The sequence below is a fragment of the Impatiens glandulifera genome, chromosome 1, assembly GCF_907164915.1.
Source record: "Impatiens glandulifera chromosome 1, dImpGla2.1, whole genome shotgun sequence".
Classification (NCBI taxonomy): domain Eukaryota; kingdom Viridiplantae; phylum Streptophyta; class Magnoliopsida; order Ericales; family Balsaminaceae; genus Impatiens; species Impatiens glandulifera.
In genome coordinates this window covers 56,759,962-56,784,193 of record NC_061862.1, presented here as the reverse complement: position 1 = coordinate 56,784,193, position 24,232 = coordinate 56,759,962, and the positions used below count along the sequence as shown (strand labels likewise).

At 31.2% G+C, this 24,232-nt stretch overlaps 3 protein-coding genes across 3 annotated transcripts; 1 reads left to right on the top strand and 2 right to left on the bottom strand.

The window, feature by feature from the left end:
- Nucleotides 1–1,033: 1,033 nt before the first annotated feature.
- On the bottom strand, nucleotides 1,034–2,837 carry LOC124921416 (mitochondrial import inner membrane translocase subunit TIM8). Its single transcript, XM_047462079.1, has 2 exons — nucleotides 2,688–2,837; nucleotides 1,034–1,433 (listed from the first exon to the last, which is right to left on the bottom strand). The coding sequence occupies exons 1-2, from the start codon at nucleotides 2,733–2,735 to the stop codon at nucleotides 1,236–1,238; spliced, it is 246 nt and encodes an 81-aa protein (XP_047318035.1). The 5' UTR covers nucleotides 2,736–2,837; the 3' UTR covers nucleotides 1,034–1,235.
- A 1,712-nt stretch (nucleotides 2,838–4,549) lies between these two features.
- On the top strand, nucleotides 4,550–11,514 carry LOC124945007 (pyruvate dehydrogenase E1 component subunit beta-1, mitochondrial). Its single transcript, XM_047485370.1, has 14 exons — nucleotides 4,550–4,689; nucleotides 4,768–4,827; nucleotides 5,283–5,363; nucleotides 5,450–5,476; nucleotides 5,563–5,625; nucleotides 5,724–5,810; nucleotides 6,258–6,383; nucleotides 9,145–9,278; nucleotides 9,368–9,440; nucleotides 9,524–9,589; nucleotides 9,925–9,963; nucleotides 10,103–10,227; nucleotides 10,404–10,518; nucleotides 11,251–11,514. Exons 1-14 carry the CDS (start codon nucleotides 4,636–4,638, stop codon nucleotides 11,302–11,304), a joined length of 1,104 nt encoding a protein of 367 aa, XP_047341326.1. The 5' UTR covers nucleotides 4,550–4,635; the 3' UTR covers nucleotides 11,305–11,514.
- Nucleotides 11,515–13,271: 1,757 nt separating this feature from the next.
- On the bottom strand, nucleotides 13,272–16,920 carry LOC124920931 (ubiquitin-conjugating enzyme E2 27). Its single transcript, XM_047461520.1, has 5 exons — nucleotides 16,690–16,920; nucleotides 15,432–15,480; nucleotides 15,119–15,278; nucleotides 14,331–14,420; nucleotides 13,272–13,549 (listed from the first exon to the last, which is right to left on the bottom strand). The coding sequence occupies exons 1-5, from the start codon at nucleotides 16,865–16,867 to the stop codon at nucleotides 13,442–13,444; spliced, it is 585 nt and encodes a 194-aa protein (XP_047317476.1). The 5' UTR covers nucleotides 16,868–16,920; the 3' UTR covers nucleotides 13,272–13,441.
- Nucleotides 16,921–24,232: the final 7,312 nt, after the last annotated feature.

Genomic DNA, 24,232 nt, shown 5'->3' with positions numbered 1-24,232 from the left:
GCTCATGGGCTTCAGTCATTTGAATGATTTTTTTTTTTTAACGTGAAAACGGATTACAAATTTTTTTTTCGGCGGGCTTGAATTCAGAAACTTAAATTTACCTTTATATTGTCGATGGATAGAAGAGGGGATTGTTTATTTTTTAATTGTAGTTACTTAAAATAATTAAATTATTAAGAGACTCAATATTTTGTGGTAACACCAATAGACTTCTTTTATTTTGGGAAATTTAACGAAATGATCATAAAAATGACCTTAAATGCGTTGGTTAATTGGGCTGTAATCACTTCAAAATATTATGACGAAAATATCCCGTCGCATAACGTAAAATGTAGGATCGTCTCGCGATGAAAAACATGGTCAGTCTATAATTGCATTAATTCAATGGTTTCGCCGCGAGACGATCTTATCATTTGCGTTACGATTTTGCCCTCTGTATTACAATCTTGTCATTCACCTCTCTCTCCTCACTGCTTTGTCTTCTTCCCTCTTTTCTCTCTCCTCATTGCTTTGTTTCGCAAAACGATCCTGTTATACGCGTTACGCAATAATTTCATCAAAATATTTTAAAGTAGTCACTCAAATATCCCTTTATTTGAGAGAAGTTATAATATTTATATAATAAAAACAAACTACATTATAAAAGAAGTTATAATATTTATTTTTTAGGTTATTTAGTGTAACAATGTTTATATTTTAAAAAAAAGAAAAAATTGAATATTTTTTTTTTGGCTCTTTCTATGCATTTTTTATTATAATTCACATTTGAGTTACCCAAGTTAATATGTAATGTAAATGGTTAATTATCATTATGATGTAATTTCTTCATTTATCCTTAATAATCTCCAATAATTCACATTTTTATAGATACATGTTTTTCAATAACCCTAATCATTTTATTCAAATACACCATTTTTTTACATCAAACCATTTTTTTTTACAACAAACCTCTCCATAACCAAGCTCTAAGCCAACAACTGTTTCACCTTTTGATGGAAATAAAATAGAGAATCATAAAAGAATAACAAATCAACAACAACAACATAAAACAGTCAATATTGAAAAAGGTTTTAAGGGATTAAAATGATTTAAACTTGCAAATAGGGTCATGCAGATATACACTACAAACAAGTGATTTCAAATTGAAATGGATAGAAATTTAGAAATAAAAATGCATCTCAAGGGGCTCAAAACCAGGATTATTAATGAGAACGATAGACCTCGATCAATGGATTTCATTGCATAGAATCCATTGACTGAAAGCGTTTCATGATGATCATACTCATGTCCATGTAGCGTTGGGCACAATTTGAAAGACACGATGCTTCGCTCGAGCTGAACTTGCTTCCAGGAGTGCTTGTTATACACTTGTCCCAGCACAGACTTGTCAGTTTTGCTACCATTTCATTAAGCATAGCCTTTTGTTTTTCTTGCTGCATTTTGTTTAGTAGAGATATTAGGAGCTCAAAATTTGAAATACAAACTGACCCATCTTCTACAAGATATATATTCAAATAACACCAAGCATATGAAGGTCTACAAATAATTTAAGGGCTTATTTAAAGCAATATTGCTTCATCAAATCGTCAACTAAAATATCAAAATACTCTTATTTTAATCATTATACTGTTATAAAAAATCAAATAACAAGTATGTTATGGTTGTTTATTTGACCCAAATAAGCCAAACAAATATTAAGGCCTTCTAAGATGAATTCGTGTTTATTTGGATAACAAGTGAGTTATTTCAAAAAATAACCTTGTTCGGTGTATATTTGTGTTGTTTGGAGTTATTTGGATAATATTTTAGGGTATTTTGGTTGATGATTTGAACGATGTAGTTGATTAATTGGCATAAACATAGACTTGAAAGGACAAAAATAGGCAGCCAAAAGGGTATTCAGATTACTAGTTATACTATTAAATGCTCAAACAGTCGCAATACATCCCTCTCAATAGGACTATGGGCATGTTTGTTTCATGAAGGAATTAAAAGGGATGCAGAAGATTGAATGAACATACAGTATCTTAAACTGGACTACGGGTTAAACATACTTGTCTTGAATCTTCATTAGCAGAATTCTACACATTAGAAGAACTAAGATATTCTACATTCTCTTGAAACACAAGGATGCAGAATCTACACAACTTGCTTTGCAATAGATTAGATGCATGACAAAAGTTAAGAAAATAAATCAAATGAAATCGTACTTCCATCAGTTGGACTGGAAATAACAAGTTGGATTTCTAGTTCTGGTTGTTGATGAAAAAAGGAAAATAAAGAAATCCTAAATACTAAATAACAAAAAGTGAGTAACAACATCAATTCACCAGAAATTCATAACCCTATAACTTTGCGTTCATCTCAATTCAGTTTAATCTTTTCGTATTCTTATCAAATAAATGACCAGACAGGAAATCACCGAATCAAGAACAAACGATGAATTCAAAAGTTCATGTATTTGAACAAATGGAACGTAAATGAGCCATTTGAGACAAGAAAAACGAATCTTCATCAAAAATATATTCACAAATAACATCAACAAGCCAGCACAAATTGTCCATCTCCTTTCAATTGAAAATATATATCAGGAATGCGCGTATAATGGATCGATCGTATGAACATATTGAAAATATAACGAGCTGAAGCAAAAAGGGAAAATTATATAGTGGGAGAAAGATACTTACATTGAGGAAGTTTTGCAACTCAGGGGAGTTAAGAGCGGAAGGATCCATTTTAGAGAGTGCTGAGATGATGGATGCTTCTTTTCAATTCAAAAACACAGTTTCCCTTTTGAATCCTCCAAAAACCCTAATGTGCCGCTTAAGAAAGGAGAAGAAGAAGAATTGAAGACGAAGATATTAGATGGGCCGTTTATTATTTGTTTTGATTAAATGGGCTTTTTATTAATTGTCAAATAGGCCCAGATTTAAATGAATCCGAATAAAAATTTGTTTTTGAGAAAAAAAAAATAAATTACTTAAAACTCAAATAATTATATGATTTTATACAATTTTACAAAAATTAAATGTATTTATATTTATAAATTTTAAAAATAAATTAGAGAAAAATATACATAAGTACAATGTGGTTTCACCCTTTCTTAATAAATTATTATTTATTTAAATAAATAAAATATGTTAATTGATTTTATAATTATTTCATTTTTTAGTCTTATTAATTTTTTTTTATTTTTTAGATTTAATATTATATATAAATAATAATATATAACTTTCTTTTAAATAAACTCTTACCATTTAAAATAACTCTCCATTTTATAATTTTATAAATGACTGATAATTGAAATAAATTATTAATTTTGAAAAAACAATATTTATTAAACAAATTTTATTATTAAAAATATATATTTATGTTTTCTGATTGAATATATGATACCCATGAAATATCATATTTATTTATAAATTTAATGAAATGGGTTAAATTTGTTGATTATATTAAAAATATTTTATTCTTATGTACGAAGAATGTTAGTCCCAGCTACTGAACCACGTGACAAATAAAATTCATATTAAATAATTATTTTTTATAATATATTATTGATATTATAACTTATATTTTATATAAGGATAACAATTTGAGACCTTTCATGATAACTGATTCGAACCAATTTATATGATTTTTTCTGTTTATGATTGGGGATCGGGACGAAAAATTCGAAATATGTTTACCCGAATTTCGGGACGAATATGATATTTAAATATCCCGCATCGAATACTCATTAAAAAAAATTATTTAACAATTTGAGACCGTTCATGATAACTGATTCGAACCGATTGGTATGATTTTCCCTGTTTATGATTGGGGATCAGGACGAATTTAAAAAAATCCGAAATATGTTTACCCGAGTTTCGGGACGGAGATGATATTTAAATGTCCCGCATCGAATACTTATTTAATGAGATTATTAACAATTTTTTTCTTTTCATTAAAAAAAAATTATTTATCTTTATAAATCCTGTCCCAGAGGGAGATGGTTCTTATCTAAAATTCTCGTAAGAAAATGTGAATATCCTCTGCTTCCTCAAAAGGTTTTGGGTTCGAGTCCCGTCAGGCGACAAATTTTATGCTTCATTAAATGGTTAATTGTTATTGTTTGCGGGTTATGTGTAACTTTTTTTGTTTTTTTTTTTTTTTTTTTTTTGTTTCATTTTTTTTATATAAATAAATTTAACATAGATACTAATTTTATAAACAAATAGGATATTCTTCTTTTGGTAACTTCTCAATAAAATTATCACCGAATCATTCATTCTTTATTAAGTAAAAGCAAGTTTTTTTTTTTTTTTAAGAAAAGCATAGATTTTTCGTGCTAAGATGCCGCAACTTGATTAGCTCTCTCTTTCTCTCTCGCCTGGCCAATCTACCTCAATCGTGTTGATCCCGTTTCATTCCTTCTCCGGCGAATACTTTACTCACCTGTATCTGTCCGGATCTTTTCATCTTCTTCGTCGGCGGCATCAATCCAATCTCATTTTTTCTCTTGGTGTTATCATCCACTTAACGTACGCGATTCTCATCATATAAATACTCTTTGATGATTAATATTTTGATTTATTGCTTTTCTAGATTAGTTTCGTCGACTGATACGTTCTGTTGAGTTGATCATACAGGAATATGTTGGGGATTGCGAAGCAGAAAATTGCCTCCATAGCCATTATTGGCGCTTCTGTAATCACTCGGAAAACCATCTCTTTAGTTATTTTGTCTTCACTATTTATTTACTTAAGATTCATTTTGTTCTTGTAGAGGATTGGGATTTCGCGTGCGCTGTGCGTGTCAAGAAGCTATTCCTCTTCCTCGAAAGAGGTGACCGTTGCTTGCTGCATCATATTAAATGTTCTAATTGCGCTTCTCTTTGAGTAAATTGGCTTTTTTTTTGGTGTTCTAGAAACATGGATTCGTTGCTTTTTATTCCATTATCATAGATTTAGCGACTACTATCTTCATTTAGAAGGATGTGAGACTGGAAAGAACAAGCCACAAATAATACAACAAGAGACAGATGTCATTTCTATACCATAGAAAATGGATTGAGGAGTGATTCCTAGAATTCATTTAAAGATTCAAGCTAGTTAGCCTGATATTTTACTCACTCTTTCCTTAGTTGCTCATCTACCATAATTCAGCATAACCAACAAAAACTACAAATAGTCAATATGGAATCTGGTTGAATTATTGGATTTAATTACAAATTGTTTTTTGGTGCAAGTATTATTGCAAGAATTCTTATTCTCTTTATCTATTTGCATTTTTCTTCGTAGATGACAGTACGGGATGCACTAAACTCTGCACTTGATGAAGAAATGGCTGCAGACCCTAAAGTATTTTTGATGGGAGAAGAGGTTTGTATGAATTTGAGTCTTTGAGAGGCTGCTTCATATATTTTCTACTTCTATTGATGGGTTATTGGCTATGGAATTTTGTTCAGGTTGGAGAATATCAGGGTGCATATAAGGTCAGAAATGCATGCGAAAAGTAGCCCAGTAATTTACGTTTCTGAAATATATGTTCTAAAATCGCTTGTGAACTTAATTTCATTAGATTACAAAAGGTCTTCTGGCAAAGTATGGTCCAGAGAGAGTTGTTGATACGCCAATTACAGAGGTTGATACTTATAAGTGGAACTACTGAGTTTTATTTCTTCTGCTTTCAATCTCAATAGAAAAATCTAACAACATACAACTTCCATTGGAACATGAAAGGCTGGCTTTACTGGAATTGGTGTTGGAGCTGCTTACTACGGCCTGCGGCCTATTATAGAGTTCATGACATTTAATTTCGCCATGCAGGTTAGCATTACATATAAGCTTTAGTTGAGTAAATCTCTATCCTTACCAACTATTCATTTTGATGCTACCAAAGGCTATATCATATGTTGAGTTGTAGATTTAATTACCCTACTGGGATCTCTTGCTTTACAGTGTCTCTTGCTTTATAGTGTGTTAAGACTGAGTAAATTGTAGAGATTTACTTGATTCAATTGCGGGATATGGAATTGTCTTTTTGTGCAATTTAGTATTAAAGTCTCTCTTGGACTGCATTGGTGTGGGAAATTCTCCAACACTTTTTGTTGAGAGTATTTACAAAAAGGAGTGGCGTGTTTTGCATCTTTTTTTTCTCGTTTAGTTAAAGGAAGATTACTTTGTTGTCTGCTGGCACCATTTGTTTATGTTGTCAAGTGCAATGAAGGGTTTCTTCTTTGTGCATCTACTAATCAGCTTTGGATTTCACTGCAGGCAATAGACCACATAATTAATTCAGCTGCAAAATCGAACTACATGTCTGCTGGTCAAATATCTGTTCCTATTGTGTTCAGAGGACCTAATGGCGCTGCTGCTGGAGTTGGTGCCCAGCACTCCCAGGTATGTTATTCATCAAATATTTTAAAAAATATAAGTGACTGAAACTTCTTGGTAGTTACTTATCTTCCCTTCCACTGTCAAGATCAGAATGGGTCAAATGTAACCCTTCTATTTCCCATCTCCCCCCCCTGGTTTCATTCCACCTATGATTTGCTCCTTCATGAGGATTGAGATGTGTACTTTGGTCAGGAAACAAAAAATTAATCTGTAGAAATCAACCTTTTTGGTAGGCACGCTGCCCTTTATGGCTTGTAGTAAATGATCTGGATTTTATATTGCGGGTTTGGCTGGAACCTGTGGAACTTGAACAGATCCTGTCAGTATGATGGGCTTGAGCTACTTCTAAAATTCACTCTAACATTGGCAGTATAATTCTGTTTCTGCTCATGAACTTGTGGCAATATTCTTTTTCGTTGTGCTGATGTGTTGTAAAACACAAACATATTTATTGATAGCAAATTTTATTGCTACGAAATCGATACAATGTCTACAATGATGGGCCACATAAAGGTAAAAATAATGTACTACTGTACTTTGCCCCCCAAAAAAAGGTAATCTAAAACATTTCAATTCCTGTATACATGGGGGATTCTCCTTCCATGGTTCACAAAGTTATATGAAGCGTTTTGTGTGATGCACAAAAGTGGAGTTTTTACTAAAGATCAAGTTGGGTTTAGTTTGTAGATATCTGGAAGAGTATATACTCCTTTCTTTGGACGAGTTGCTAGGAAATATGTTCCATAGTCTAAAGAGAGGGATGGGCCTTTTTTGAAATAAATAATGCAACAAATGTGAAGCAATTTTCAAGATCTGAAATATCTGCTTATGTTTCAAAGCATAAAGCTTTGGCCCTGTTAGGTTCAACATCATTTTAATATCTTTTGGGTTTTTATGACTTCAAGAGACATTCTTTGGTAAAAAACTGACGTGGATAACTAAATAACCTCTACAATGGGATTTCACTGTTCTAATAAGTTGAGTTGAAAAAGCTGCTTCATGAATGTCGACCTGTTGTGGGTCAAACAGCTGATGGAACTAAAAACAGTGAAAGACAATATCTTCATGCTGAAATGAAATTGCTGGGGTGCTTTTCATTGTTATAAGCGCACTTTATATGTCATTGTTTCTGTTCATGAACTTGTGGCAATATTCTTTTTCGTTGTGCTGATGTGTTGTAAAACACAAACATATTTATTGATAGCAAATTTTATTGCTACGAAATCGATACAATTTCTACAATGATGTGCCTCATAAAGGTAAAAATAATGTACTACTGTACTTTGCCCCCCCCCCCCCCCCCAAAAAAAAAAATTTCAAATCCTGTATACATGGGGGATTCTCCTTCCAATGGTTCACAAAGTTATATGAAGCGTTTTGTGTGATGCACAAAAGTGGAGTTTTTCCTAAAGATCAAGTTGGGTTTAGTTTGTAGATATCTGGAAGAGTATATACTCCTTTCTTTGGACGAGTTGCTAGGAAATATGTTCCATAGTCTAAAGAGAGGGATGGGCCTTTTTTTGAAATAATGCAACAAATGTGAAGCAATTTTCAAGATCTGAAATATCTGCTTATGTTTCAAAGCATAAAGCTTTGGCCCCCGTTAGGTTCAGCATCATTTTAATATCTTTTGGGTTTTTATGGCTTCAAGAGACATTCTTTGGTAAAAAACTGACGTGGATAACTAAATAACCTCTTCAATGGGATTTCACTGTTCTAATAAGTTGAGTTGAAAAAGCTTCTTCATGAATGTCGACCTGTTGTGGGTCAAACAGCTGATGGAACTAAAAACAGTGAAAGACAATATCTTCATGTTGAAATGAAATTGCTGGGGTGCTTTTCATTGTTATAAGCGCACTTTATATGTCATTGTTTCTCTTCATGAACTTGTGGCAATATTCTTTTTCGTTGTGCTGATGTGTTGTCAAACACAAACATATTTATTGATAGCAAATTTTATTGCTACGAAATCGATACAATTTCTACAATGATGTGCCTCATAAAGGTAAAAATAATGTACTACTGTACTTTGCCCCCCAAAAAAAGGTAATCTAAAACATTTCAAATTCTGTATACATGGGGGATTCTCCTTCCATGGTTCACAAAGTTATATGAAGCGTTTTGTGTGATGCACTAAAGTGGAGTTTTTCCTAAAGATCAAGTTGGGTTTAGTTTGTAGATATCTGGAAGAGTATATACTCCTTTCTTTGGACGAGTTGCTAGGAAATATGTTCCATAGTCTAAAGAGAGGGATGGGCCTTTTTTTGAAATAATGCAACAAATGTGAAGCAATTTTCAAGATCTGAAATATCTGCTTATGTTTCAAAGCATAAAGCTTTGGCCTCCGTTAGGTTCAGCATCATTTTAATATCTTTTGGGTTTTTATGGCTTCAAGAGACATTCTTTGGTAAAAAATGACGTGGATAACTAAATAACCTCTACAATGGGATTTCACTGTTCTAATAAGTTGAGTTGAAAAAGCTGCTTCATGAATGTCGACCTGTTGTGGGTCAAACAGCTGATGGAACTAAAAACAGTGAAAGACAATATCTTCATGTTGAAATGAAATTGCTGGGGTGCTTTTCATTGTTATAAGCGCACTTTATATGTCATTGTTTGCTTAATATTTGGATTGAACAACGAAGCTCTCGTTATGTCCTGATTGTACAATGGAGCTTTCTTGTAATGATTTTTTATGCATAATATGTTTGAAGAAATTTTAAATAAGAAAACGAGATGACATATGTTCTGTTAATTTGTGCAGTGTTATGCAGCATGGTACGCATCTTGTCCTGGTCTGAAAGTTCTGTCTCCATACTCCTCAGAAGATGCACGTGGCCTTCTCAAGGCTGCCATTAGGGACCCTGATCCTGTCGTATTCCTAGAAAATGAGTTGATGTAAGCCTTTTTTATATGTTTTTCTTGATATTCTTCTGTAAGACTGATTTGACTTTAGATTTATGTCCATTGTGGATTGTGCATTGCAGATATGGAGAATCATTCCCTATTTCAGCAGAAGCTCTTGACGCTAGTTTTGTTCTTCCAATAGGCAAAGCTAAGGTAATATTCCAACTCTCTAATATAACGAAATATCTTTCATGTTCCCTTGCATGCATCTATCCTCACAATGCAGGTATTCACAGATAGAACGTGAAGGGAAAGATGTTACCATTACTGCATACTCAAAGATGGTCGGTTTTTCCCTCAAGGTTGGTCTTCTTTTGTTCAGTATATATGATCAATCAAATATTAGTGCCAGTCACCCACCGAGTGTAGCTCAATGGTAAGAGTCTTGAACTTGAGGTCTCAAGTTCGACTCCCATTAAAGAACCTTGATTGAAATGGTATTGGCGGTGGGATGATGTGCTAGCCTCCTCAAGGAAAAAAACCCTGGTCTAAAAAAAGTAATAAATAATAATAGTGTAGTCATTATCTTCAGATCCAGTCAAATATGACTGTTTGATTGTCTTTTCCAAAGATAAATCTTCTAAGTTTATTGTATTTCAAATTTTGGATTTAAAACTTACTAGTGTGTAACATTCAGGCAGCTGAAATTCTCGAGAAGGAAGGAATTAGCGCGGAGGTAATATTTCCATAAGATTTTGCTAAACTATGTTGCATTTTGATTTATTCAAGCTGGGCATAAGACAACCCTTAAACCCCCAAAAAATAAGTCGAAAGTAAAAATAAAATAAAATGATAATCTCTCTACTTTTGTACAGGTTATCAACTTGCTGTCAATTCGTCCTCTTGATCGAGCAACCATCAATGCTTCTGTGAGAAAAACCAACAGACTCGTAACTGTTGAAGAAGGATTCCCTCAACATGGTGTTGGTGCAGAAATCTGGTTGATCTATTTCTTTAGTCCTTCAATGAAAATTATATTTCTTTTTTAAAAAAAAGCCTTAAAAAAATGGTGCTTTTAAGTGTTAGAGCCCATTGACATCTGATGTCACATTTACAAGCGTATCTTTCTCTATACATCACACTCAACTGATTTTTGGTCATTTTCGCTTTCCATAGTGCATCGGTAGTTGAGGAAAGTTTTGAGTATCTGGATGCTCCAGTTGAGAGGATTGCTGGAGCAGATGTGCCAATGCCTTATGCTGCAAATCTAGAGAGATTGGCCCTTCCACAGGTTTGTCTTTTTTCAACTCTTTCCTTTACTATCTTCACAATTATCTGTTCCATGAATTACATAGTAAATGGTTGTTAATCAATCCAATTTAACTTTCCTATTTAGGAAGTAACCAATTATTTGTAAATTGTTATTACCTCTCAATTTTTTATGTTACATATGTGAGAATCTTGTCAAGTTTCAATTGAATAGGGGCTATTTGTAATTAATCTCAAAATACACCCCCCCCCCCCCCCACACACACACACATCAAACAAAGCCTAAGAGCTTGTTTGATCCGATTTATTTGGATTAAATGATCAAAATATCTTTAGTATTTAAAATGTTATAACAATATAGTAAGTGTATTTTGAGTTATAATTTGAATGATTGGTCTGAAGAAGTGATTGTTGATGAGATAATGGTTTATTTGAATTAAATCCAAATAAATCACATCAAACAAACCCTAAAGAATCTGAATTCTATGGCTCAAACTTGCATAACTATTGTTTAGTATAAAATTTACGATTTACCAATTATTCATATTATACTCCCTTTTTTAATATCATTTACTTTGTTATGTTTGTGCTCTGGAACACTTTACCCAAAACAACAATGTCAAATGCAGATTAATCTAAAAAGTTTCTATGAAATCATGAAGTGGATCACATTTGCATAATGCAGAATTTATGATATATCATGGAAGTCCTAAATAATTTTGTGATGTGGGTTATTTAATTTTGGTTGAAACAGATTGAAGATATTGTTCGAGCTGCAAAGAGAGCCTGCTATAGGGCAACTGCTTAAGGGGTGGGAGAAGGCTGTTAATCATTTGGTTATCTTTCTGTCCCAAACAATTGTCTTTTTGTATAAGTTAATTTCTTGCATGTAATTCCTATAAAGATTGGCAATTAACTGATTGCTAGAAAGTCGAGAATAAGTGCATGACAAGTCGAGATTATGTTGGGATGATCAATAAGAATTCAATGACTAAATCAAATTGATTTGAATTTGTTATTGACTGAACTTTAGTTGAAGATAAAGATGGAAGCTTTTCATATATTGGATCAGCTTTAGGTTTTCTATTATGGTCATAGATGATGTAGATAAGTTATAAGTAACTATTAATTAGAGCTTTATATGAGCAATTAATGGCTAATTTGAGTGATTAGTTGTGTATATCCAATAAACAAAATGGAGTAAATGCAATGCTTGAGAACAAGTGGCATTAAGGTTTTTTTCTTAATTTGAAATTTGGTTATCATTTTGGACCATCTAAGAGAGTAAGAAAGTTTACGTTTGTTATGTTTTATGGAACATACGGAATTACAGAGTTAATTGCATTTATTTAAGAGAGTTTTAAAAGATGTTGAAGTGGTAAGAACGAAAGCAAAAGAGATGGAATAATTTCAATCACAAACAGAGACTTTATGATTTATTTTGGAATAAACTAACTTTTTCCTATGAGCGAAATTGTCTTCTTATATCTTTGTTATTCGGAGGAGAGGGTAGGAGCAATTAGGGTTCTCTGCGTTTGATCTACTTGGCAGGAGATATAATTTAGATGTGAATAAACTATTGAGAATAAGCTGAAGCAAACGGAGCCTCATTGGTTTAGACAAATAAGCTGAAAAAAATTATCAAGAAATAAAAATAAGAGCGATTAGCGGATAATCTAGATCAAATAAGTTAATCAAACTATTTCTTTGTGTTGATTTTTGGTATGGTGCCAAGCTGATTAACATGTTCATCTTTGGTTAGAATTTAGTTGTAAAATGTATAGTTAATTTCCTCACAAAAATGTGTTGATAAACTTTGTGAATGGAATTGTAACAACTAATTGAAAAATGATTATGTTTTATCTTTCTATAAAGTTTGTGGAGTCGGTTAGGTAGTTCATCATCCTTTTTTAGCTTTCTAATCTTTTAGTGCCTAAAAAACTATCGATCTATTTTTTATTTTTCATTTACCATTTTTGAAAAACAACTAAGAGAAAAAAACACATATTTTATGTGACTAACCAGATGTCCAACTCCAAAACAATTAAGGGTTCTTGTGAGGTTGGATGAAAATTTCCTTGTGAATAAGACTGCCAATCTCAAGATCAATTAGGGTTCTTTTGTTTAAGGTGGAATTTTCTTTGGAATAAATTATAATTCAATTTCAATTTTTCCATCCAAATACAAAAAATATTTAAAATTTGTTGGCCATTTTTGATTTTTGAGAAGGAATCTCTTTCTTATTGCAATCATATTATATCATTTTTCAACTACAAACCAAGAATGTCTGTCGCTTTGTTTAGAATATGCACTTCTGATAACTGTAATATAAAAAAAAACATTTCAAGTTTAGTCGCAAGTACATGAAAAAAACAATCTGTTTACACATTGTAAAACATTTGAAAAATTAGAAAAATTGTTTCATCCAACCTCACATGAATAATAAAGAAAGAAGAAAAATGACATGTTAAGAACATAATAACTGAATAAAAGAATATCAAATTAGATCATTCAGGCATAAGTCCTATGCAAAAGTCTATTAAAATCATTAATCAAGAACACCAATTATACCTCTAAGTAGCTTGTGTACTATATGCATATCTCATAACTACTACTTTCCGAACTATTTTTCATATTTTAACTTTAAAACCGAAATAGTATCGATACAGTCTAAACACTGTTAATGCCTCAATTTTCAGCCAAGAAACTCAAAGCACAAGATGCTGAATGATTAGAATAGAACATGAATAAAAATATTTAAAAAAAAAGGATAAATGAACTCAAGCTTCTTCTTTAAACTAAAACACCACAAATTGCATTGTGAATGGTAGAATAGCTAGGCACAAGACCAATATGAGAAGTTATTGATCAAAAAGTAAAATCAAGTATGAAGCAAATAGAAACCATGAACCTTCTTGATTCTAATATAAAGGATAAACTAAATTCTAGCCAGAGCAAAGCTTTTCTAGAGCCAAGTTTTCATCACCACCAACACTCTCCAGAGTCTTCTTCACCAAAGCTTTAGGAAAACCCATCTCTGCAAGTTTCTCCACCTACATTACAATATCATCTTCACTGTCACATAATAGATATTAAAGAAAGCCATCATTCTTGTATATATTTAACTCCCTCTTTCATGTGAACTGTAAGAGCTTGATTTGAAATAAATGGTTTTCTTTTTTGGGAAAGTGGATTATTTGGATCAAATGACCATAATATTATAAAGGGTGTTTTATTTAATGATTATGAATGATTTGATTTAATCCAAATCGTCCACACCAAATAAGGACCATAATAGTAATTAGTCGGACAATTCAACTGACCAAAAATGTTACCTTGTTTGATGAAGAGTTATCTGGGATTGTTTCCAAATAACACCCACAATCTAATCAACTATCTATTCATCAATCATATCATCAACAGCCAAAATACCTTATATTTTTCTTTTAAAAAGTAAGAAATGAAAAGGATTCATTATATATTTATACTTTAATACCTCTCAAATAGCTTTATTTTTCATAACCTACATTAAACGGGGTTATTTGAAAATAATCACCTCGTTATTCAAATAACCACAGTACCAAGAAGACCTCAGTTTCAAGGATAATCAATTTTGAAGTAATTGGTTTGATGGGAAAAGTATTAGTTTTAGGGAAAAAAAAAGTGATGGAAATAACATTTTCTTAAACATAAAATGGGACACTTTTAATGGAATTATCGTCAGCATAAAATGAGACAAGATGTACATCATCATGGCACAAATAAAGGCATCTTAATGATTAAGGGATAAAAAATAAAAGAGAGAAAAGTTTACTCAACAAAAAAAATAGTTACCTTTTCATCCATTCCAAGAGATGATGGCTTAGCAAATGTTTCTGTCCAGTAATGCGCTGTGGACGCAAATGTCTGATAGTCTTTGAGATACTGGAGTAGAATATAGATTAAAGTTTAGATGTAGATGAGCAATAACAATCAGGCATCAACCAGAAATCCATATGAAAATAATATTAAATCAACCTGTTTTTAGTAAGTTAAAAGGTTATTTGGATTCTTCTAGAGAATTTGACAATTGTTTTTAATAAAATGCAATCAAGTTTGAGTTCCTATTGATCTTCGTTTATTTCATAATTTTCTTAATCAACTACAGTTAGAAGAATCAATCAATTGAAGTATACTTCTACATAGTGATAATTGCCAAAGTAAAGAGTGAAAATGACTTTTTGGTATAACCGTTTGGAAACTAAAATTTTGTCGCAATCACCGTCTCAATCACAATTACATTGAAAAATCGCCAAATGTAAGAAAGTGATTTTTTTTTTTTTGCATTTGGTATGGAAAGTGGTATTATAACAAATTTTGACAACTTTTTAGTTTTTATTTTTACCCTTACTATTAGACGGTTGGGGATTTGGGAGTAATGACAAGAGGGTAATTGGGACAAATCATATTTTCCTACTTTTTTTTTACTTAGTAGCATTTGGAGGAGTGAGCCAAAATTTGTGCCAAATTTTTGGATTGTTGGCCGGAAATGTTTTGGGATCACAAGTTTGAGCCAAATGTAGAATTTTTAGTTATTTTTGGCATAGTGAAAAAATATGTAATAGAAAATCACAAGACTAAACCTGCTGAGCAACAACAGCATCTTGTGGATCATCAGGCTGAGGAGAAGAAAGCAATGCCTGCACAGAAAGGAGTGCTGTTTTGAGAGTAAGAGCAGGACTCCATTGGTCCTTCAAGATATCCAGGCATATGGCTCCACTCTGACTACTGATATTGGGGTGCCTTCAAGGATTACAGAGCATAAATGTAAATCAAACAATTATCTTTCTGGATATACAAAAAGTAAAGACAAAATAATTTAAGGCTGACATGCTATATGTGATAACTTAAACTGGGGGAGCTCAAGGAATAAATGAAGCCATAAGATTGACATACCAAACTTTTGTAATGAATTTCATTCCTGGAGGTTCAAAGGGGTACCCATCTGCAAAATGGACACAAGAATAATGTAAATAAAACGTTATATGGTCTACAGTATCTCAATCTAGCAGCAATTGATTTAAGGTACAGTTTTGAAATGGTCCATTACACTATCTTAACCATCCAAAATACTCAAACACATTTTTTGTTTTGTTTTGAGATATGAAAATTTCAATAAAACCATAGTCAATGCGAAAGTCGCATCGACTATGGTAGAAATATAAAAAACCTTGAGACACATGTAAGAAGACCTTGTCAAAGACCAAGGTCCATGGTATCCATACTCAAGACCTTGAGAAAGGTCAAAGGTATAGAATGTCCAAACGAAAGTATAATCAGAGTTATGAACAATTCATGACATGTGTCATCAGGAATTCAAAGAGATAGAAGCAAACTTCTTCCCAAAAGTCAAAATCGGACTTAAGCCACCAATCACAAAATGATGCTCATTTTTTAACATCATAGTTGATCCCAGACTAGAATGGATCTTTTCAAATAATCACTTGAATACAGTTCAGTGACCCAGTATAGTTTTTCCCTCAAAAACCTTTTGTGTATTATATTTTAAGCCCAATTTCATTACAAGAAGGAATGAACAATATATAGCATCATGATTGTGAATTTGTGGTAGGGATTGAACATATGAGAATAGGTTAATAGAAAGTTGGGGAATAAGTGAATTAGTGTAGATGAATGGAGAACACTTGTAAATAGATAAGTAAGAATGAGGTATAAGTAGATTAATGACACTTTTACTAATAGGCTGGTTAATAGAATTCTTCTACTTCCCATTTTCTTCCTTCTCTCCAAAATTCATTCCTCATTCTACCAGTTTCAAAAAACAAACATGTATCAGGTTTGCAAGCAGACATACAAAACTGCAGTGAAATTCCCAAATGACCCTATTACATAATAGAAAGATGACAGGTACTGAATCCAAGACCACTTGACTGTTAATTAGCAATGAAACTCATTGAGTGGAAGAGAAAACAATCAAGTATATCAATGTGAGGTAAAATTCATATTGCTACATGATAACCAGATTACAAAATGATCCAACAACAAAAGAGTCTTTATTTAATTGGCCATTGTTACAGTAATTTCAGGTACACAAATCATACATACACGTTTACATCAAAGAATTAACAAAAGGGTATTCGTTAACAAGAAAGGTATGATAAAATCAACATAAAAAAAAAAAGAGAAACATTACCAAGCAAGACGATATCGATATCGAAAACACCGCCTTCATAAGGAGTGCCAGTAGGTCCAGGGATTGTACCGATCAAATGCGTAAGCTTATCGCCTTTGGGCTTGATGCTTATGCCCGAACACTGGGAGTCTCTGCCGCATTCTTGAAGCTCCTTCTGTACCCGAGAGAAATCCACCATTTTCGCTTGAAACCCAATTTTCTGCGAGGTTTATTATATCTTTTCTTTATGGACCCTGGCTTTCGAGTTTTATAGTAAATGAAAACACTATAGTGTGAATGGCTTCTAGAAAGTGAAAAATTAATTGAATGAAAAATAAGAGATATACACACAATGTTGTGGAAGAGTCACATAGTGGGTGGGTATCATCAAGATTTACTTTAAAAATATAAAGATTGTAGTTATACAAAATTATGAAACATTTTTATTAATGCAAACAAAAATAAAAATACAACTCATATTTTATAATGAATAATAGAATAAAACTAAAATAATATAATTATTATTACTTTACTTTATTTATTAAACAAGTATAAAATATATATATTTTTATTAATTTTAAAAGCAGTTAATATATTTTTATTTTTATTTTTTGTAAAATTTTGTAAATTTTCTTATTTAATAATATATATTTTTAAATAATAATATTAATTATTAAAATAATATATATATATACCTATCAACTATATGAAAATATCATTTATTAACTATTATTTTTATATTTATATTTTAAAATTATTAATTAATAGTACTCATAATATATATATATAATATATATTCAAATATTAATACTATATATATATTTTTTAAATTAAACTAACTAAATAAACAATAAACATAACTTAAGATTGAAAATTTTGAATAAATTATAAAAACTATCAAAATCATATCAAACTTTATATGAGAAATGATAAAGTAGCGACTCTCACTTAACATATTGTGCGTGCGTGCCTTTTCTTCCCAAAATATTAAACATAACATTCTTTGTCCATGATGTTGTTTTCTTCGTTTATCTTCTTACTACCTTTCAATAAAAAGTCATATATTTATTGAAATATATTTGACAATTGTATATTCATTACAAAACGAGACTGAACTTCTTAATATTATTGAAAACTTCTTTATACGTGTTTCTGTTTTTTCTATTTTAATTCGAGCATATTGAAGCTTCATCTTCAAGAATATCAAGAATGAGTTTTATAATCATCATTCGAAATTTGTGGTATTTTTGATGTATTTTAAATTAAAAATCAATTTAAATAAATAAAAAAAACAATTAATCTTAAACTTGAAATGGAACTTTAACATTTAAAAAAAAAATAATTTATTTTCCAAAAAAAAAAAACGTGAAGTTACATGCATTTAAATAATCTCAAATTCCTTAATCAAATGTAAAATTTATACAACTAGATTAATCTAAAAAAATAAGTAACATAAATAAAAATTATAGAATTTTTCCACAATATTTTCATATTTATAATTCTCCTTCTAAAATTTTCTCATATTTAATATTATAGAATTCTTTTGAAGTGGTTAATTTTCACTTTGTACATTTAATGTTTTCAAAAAAATAAATTATTGTAAATAGAACCCTGATTTGATTTTAGGTAAATTTTGACCCAAATATTATAGCTGAAATTGGTCACTAAAAAATTAATTGATGACCTAAATAAATTAAAATAATAAGTTGGACGATTTGATTGCATACTATGTGGTCAGAATTAACATAATGTCAAATTAATGAACTTTTTTTAATAATTAAAATGTTTGGAAAAACTATATTAGAAGGTAAAAATGAAGTATGTGAACAAATTTTATTTTTGTTTACGTTGTATTATTATTTATTACTAAAACTTTAATTTAAAAATATTTAATTATAATAATTAATAATTTAACTATATTATTAAAAATGAAGTATGATGCCTAAATTTAGAAAAATTAAGTAATATTTTAACATAATATTAAAATATATAATAACATACTAGTTAATAGCATATTTATAGATTTATTTGTAGAAGTTATTATTGGATCATTCTAATATAGGGATGCACGATGCCTCGCAAAGTGCAAAGTGATAGATGAAGGGTTTGGTTATTGGTTTTGTGTATCTTGACTGAGATTGGTTACTGAGAAGACGACCGATCATGTTGAAGAGCGCGCGAGACAATTATTGAGAAGATCATTAAGAAGATTCAAGATCATGATTCTTCGTCTTTTTTCGATTCCGATGACAATAAGAAGTCTCTCACCAAGTGGTAGAACGAAGGGTTTGGTTATCGGATCTGTGTATCCCAACTAAGATCTGTTATTGAGGAGATGTTCGATCATGTTGAAAAGTGCGCGAGACATTTATTGAGAAGATTGATGATAAGATTCACGATCACGATTCTTCGTCTTCTTCCAATTCCGACGACGATAAGAAGCCTTCCGCCCCTTCTTCTAATTTTGAGGCCAAGGTTTTTCGGCTCTATGTATCACATCTGAGATATGTTAATGAAAGATGTCTGGTCACATTGAAGAGGGTGCGAGACATTTATTGAGATGATCGCTAAAAAGATTCACAATTACGATTCTTCGTCTTCTTCTGATTACAACGACGATAAGAAGCCTCTCACCAAGTGGTAGAACGAATGGTTTGGTTATTGGCTTTATGTATCCCGACTAAGATCTGTTACTAAGATCAGGGGCAGAGCTAAGATTTCAAGTCTATCCGGGCTAAAATCATTTTCATAAAAAATTATATAACACGATATTTTTTTTTTTTAATATTCTATTATATATTAAACGTTCTTAATAACACAATATTTTGCTAGCACCATCATATCCCTAACGTCTAGGATTTCCTTTTAAACTTTGTGTGACGTATACTTTGCATTTCCTAGAGCTTTCTCTGAGATAATATTACCAATATTATCATTTCATTTTCCTAAGAGCTTTAACATCTTAATAAAATTACCTTGATTTTGGAAATCTAAAGATTCATCGTGACCTCTTAATGCACATGCTTGCAAACTTAGCCAACGAACACTCTCAATTGTTGTTGCAAGCCTTAATCGATTCTTTTGAATTTGTTCAGAAGATTCTCAATTCATAACTTTATATATATATGTCGAGATACATTCATCAAATCCACAACAAAATTTGAAAATTTATTGTGCAATGAGTTAGAACTCCTCTCGTGAGACAAAAGGCACACTTCCTCCATCATTAACACATTTCCAACTTTTGAAACCTTCAACTGTAAATGCAGATTGTTGGGATTTACCTGATTCAAAGAGATAACATGGAAAACAAAATACAACATCCTTCGAAGGAGAGTACTCCAATCATGAGAACTTTTTAAACCAAGAGTATTGAAATCGACGTTGTTGCTTTCCAAATTCAGATCTTGGAAACTCCGACAACATAGGTTGATATGGTCACATTTTAATGTAAGTTCGTCTAATTTTATCGTCATGATTTACAGGATGTCTCCACATAAAAATATGTAATACATGATCTCGTTCAAAGGTAGTTTCATCAAACTCAACTCTTTGAGATTTAGAAGGAGATTCTAAATTCTTATCTGAAATTACTGTATTTAGTTCGATTGACTCAGATAATGAAGGATTATCAATTTTGGCTTAAAAAAAAGATAAAATATTGTTTTTTCTCAACTTACAAATTTTGAGATTAAAATTTGACATTAAATACTCTGAATTTGATATTAAAAATTGTTGAGTTTTGAGATTCTCAACCTACAAATTTATTAAATTCTAAGAAAATTATCATCGAAACATGAATAATGTAAAAACGATTCACATAGACACAAATTACTATAAAATTGAAATTATACAAACTTGGTGAGAGAATGAATTTCAATCTAAACCGACAAAATACGCTCCTCCATGTTAACCTAATGAGTAGTAAGAATTCAAATTTTAAAATTATGACCGTGACTATTATTGTTAAGAACATATTTTCTTAGTTAAGTTGGATAAATTATATATAGCTTATATATAGGTAATTAGATTTAATTAGGAATGAATAAGTTAAAGATTTTTAATTAGAAAGTAATAGATTATATATTATTGCGTCAATTATTTATTTAGGAATTAATAAATTAGGATATTTTTATTTATTTATGAATAAATATAATATATAATATTTTCTTATTGACTAGTAATTTTCTTTTTATTTATTTAAGAATTAATAAATTAGATTCAAGTGGTTTAAATAGAATAAATATACTATAAAATATATTAATTAGAATTAGATGTTATATAGAATAAATATATTATAGAATATATTAGTTAAAATTAAATGTTAAATTGAATAAATATAATATATAATATATATTTAGTTATCTAGTGGAGCCTCCGGGCTATAATAGAGAAAGAGTAATGATAGAGAACGGGAAAAAAGTTGACTAGGAAATGAGGTGTCATTTTTTAATTGGACTGAAAATCTGAAAATTCTCTCTCCTATTAAATTTTTAATCAAAGTGACACCTACTTCCCTATACATTCCTGTTAACTTTTTTCTCGCTCCCTATCATTACTCAATAGAGAAGTTAGTAAATTCGACAGTTATATAATTATATATTATATATTAAAGTACTACTAACTATTAAGCACGCTATGAGTGCCTCCGCCCCTTACTAAGAAGATGGTCATTCAAGTTGAAGAGCGTGCGAAACATTTATTGAGTAAATCGCTGAGAAGATTCACGATCACAATTCTTCGTCTTCTTTCGATTTCGATGATAGTAAAAAATCTCTCACCAAGTGGTAGAAGGAAGGGTTTTGTTATCGACTCTTTGTATTCCGAATGAGATATGTTACTGAGAAAATGGTCGATCACATTGAAGAGCGCGTGAGATATTTATTGAGGATATTGCTAAGAAGTTTCACAATCATGATTCTTCGCCTGCCTTCTTTTGATTCCGACGTCGATAAAAAGCCTCTCACCAAGTGATAGAATAAAGGATTCGATTATCGACTTTGTGTATCCCGACTAAGATCGGGTACTTAGAAGATGACCGATCACGTTGAAGAGCGCGCAAGAGATTAATTGAGTAGACCGTTGAGAATATTCATGATCACGAATGTTCATCTTTTTCTAATTCTAACGACGAGAAGAAGCCTCTCACCAAGTGGTTGATGAAGGGTTTGATTATCGGCTTTGTGTATTCCAACTTAAATTTTCTACTGAAAAGATGGACGATCATGTTGAAGAACGCGTGAGACATTTATTGAGAAAATAACTAAGAAGATTCACGATAACGATTCTTTGTCTTCTTCTAATTCTAACGACGATAAGAAGCCTCTCACCAAGTGGTAGAACGAAGGGTTTGGTTATCGACTCTGTTTATCCCGACTAAGATCAATCTGTTACAAAAAATATGGTCAATCACGTTGAATAGCGTGCGAGATATTCATTGAGAGATCGCTGCTTTGATTCACTATAATGATTCTTTGTCTTTTTCCGATTACGATGACGATAAGAAGTATTTTGCCCCACTTTTACTCTCGAGGCCAATGTCTTTTGGCTCTTTGTATCCCGACTAAGATTTGTTACTAAGAAGATGGTCGCTCACAATGAAGAGCACGCAAGGCATTTATTGAGAAGATCGCTAGAAGATTTACGGTCATGATTATTCATCTTCTTCCAATCCGACGACGATAAGATACCTCTCACTAAGTGGTAGATTAAGGGTTTGGTTATCGACTCTATGTATCTCGACTAAGATTTGTTATTGAGAAGATAACTGATCACGTTGAAGAGCACTCTCAAGACATTAATTGAGAAGATTTTAAAGAAGATTCAAGATCAAGAATCTTCATGTTATTTCGATTCCGAAGACGATAAGAAATCTCTCACCAAGTGGTAGAACAAAAGTTTTGGTTATCGACTTTGTGTATCTCGATTAAGATCTATTATTGAGAAAATGAATGATCACATTGAAGAGCGTGCAAGACATTTATTGAAAAGATCGCTAATAATATTCACGATCATGATTCTTAGTCTTCTTCCAATTCCGATGACGATAAGAAGCCTCCGTCCCTTATTTTACTTTGAGGACAAGGTCTTTCGGCTCTGTGTATCCCAAGTAAGATTTGTTACTATAAGATGATCGATCACAATGAAGAGAACACAAGAAATTTATTGAGATGATCACTAAGAAGATTCACGATCATGATTCTTTGTCTACTTTTGATTTTGACGACGATAAGAAGCTTTCTGCCCTTTTTTCTACTTTTAAGGCCAATGACTTTTAGCTTTGTGTATACCTATTGAGATCTATTAATGAGAAGATGGTCGATCACGTTGAAAAGTGCGCGAGACATTTATTGAGAAGATCATTGAAAAAATACACTATCACCATTCTCTATCTTCTTCTAATTCAAGCCTTCCACCAAGTGGTAGAATGTAGGGTTTGGTTATCGGTTTTGTGTATCCCGATTGAGATCTGTTACTAAAAAGATGGTTGATCATGTTGAAGAGTGCGCAAAACATTTATTGAGAAGATCGATGAGAAGATTCACGATTACAATTCTTTGTCTTCTTCTGATTACGACGACGATAAGAAGTCTCTCACCAAGTGGTAGAACGAATGGTTTGGTTATCGGCTATGTGTATCCCGACTAAGATTGTTTACTGAGAAGATGGTCGATCATGTTGAAGAGCATGCAATACATTTATTGAGAATATTCACAATCACGATTCTTCGTCTTCTTCCGAATCTGGCGACGACAAGAAACCTCTCACCAAGTGGTTGAACAAAGGGTTATGTTATCGGATTTGTGCATCTCTGTTGAGATATATTACTAAGAAGATGGTCGATCACATTGAAGAGTGTGAAACCAAGGCTGTCAAAATCGAGAGTTTACGTAGAATCGTTTTCTAATTGTAAACTCGTAAAATCTAGAGTTTACATAAAATCATAAGAGTTTAATTCGAAAAAATAATAGTTATATATTATTATTATTTATATATATAATTAAGTATTTTATACTTAGCCAATTTAAAAAAATTATATATTTAAATATAAAATTAAATAAAAAATAATAATAAGTAAATAAAACACTAAAAAAATTATACTTACAAAATTAATTACATTAATTAATTTATTTAAATAAATAATAACTTTATTTTTTAATTTTTAAATATAAATTTGTTTTTTAAAGTAAAATCGTATAGAATTGTAAAATCGAAATTATTTATAAACTTGTAAAATCATAAAATCTTATTATCGTCAATTTTAAATCGTAAGAGTTTACATATTTAAGAGTTTACTTAAAATCAGAATCGTTAGTCTAATGTAAAATCGTAAAATTGTAAGATTTTAAGAGTCAACTCGAGATTTTGACAGCCTTATGTGAGACATTTATTGAGGAGATCCTAAGAAGATTCACAATCATGATTCTTTGTCTTCTTCCAATTCTGACGATGATAAGAATCCTCTAACTAAGTGGTAGAACGAATGGTTTGGTTATCGGTTTTGTGTTTACCAACCGAGATCTGTTATTAAGGAGATGGACGATCATTTTGAAGAGCTCGCGAG

Coding starts and splice junctions, on each gene's coding strand:
- LOC124921416 (XM_047462079.1), bottom strand. CDS start 2,735: ATGGATCCTTCCGCTCTTAACTCCCCTGAGTTGCAAAACTTCCTCAAT. Junction 1,434..2,687: donor AGTTGCAAAACTTCCTCAAT/GTAAGTATCTTT, acceptor AACAAAATGCAG/CAAGAAAAACAAAAGGCTAT.
- LOC124945007 (XM_047485370.1), top strand. CDS start 4,636: ATGTTGGGGATTGCGAAGCAGAAAATTGCCTCCATAGCCATTATTGGC. Junction 5,364..5,449: donor TATTTTTGATGGGAGAAGAG/GTTTGTATGAAT, acceptor AATTTTGTTCAG/GTTGGAGAATATCAGGGTGC. Junction 9,964..10,102: donor AGGAAGGAATTAGCGCGGAG/GTAATATTTCCA, acceptor ACTTTTGTACAG/GTTATCAACTTGCTGTCAAT.
- LOC124920931 (XM_047461520.1), bottom strand. CDS start 16,867: ATGGTGGATTTCTCTCGGGTACAGAAGGAGCTTCAAGAATGCGGCAGA. Junction 15,481..16,689: donor TATCGATATCGTCTTGCTTG/GTAATGTTTCTC, acceptor TCCATTTTGCAG/ATGGGTACCCCTTTGAACCT. Junction 14,421..15,118: donor ATGCTGTTGTTGCTCAGCAG/GTTTAGTCTTGT, acceptor ATTCTACTCCAG/TATCTCAAAGACTATCAGAC.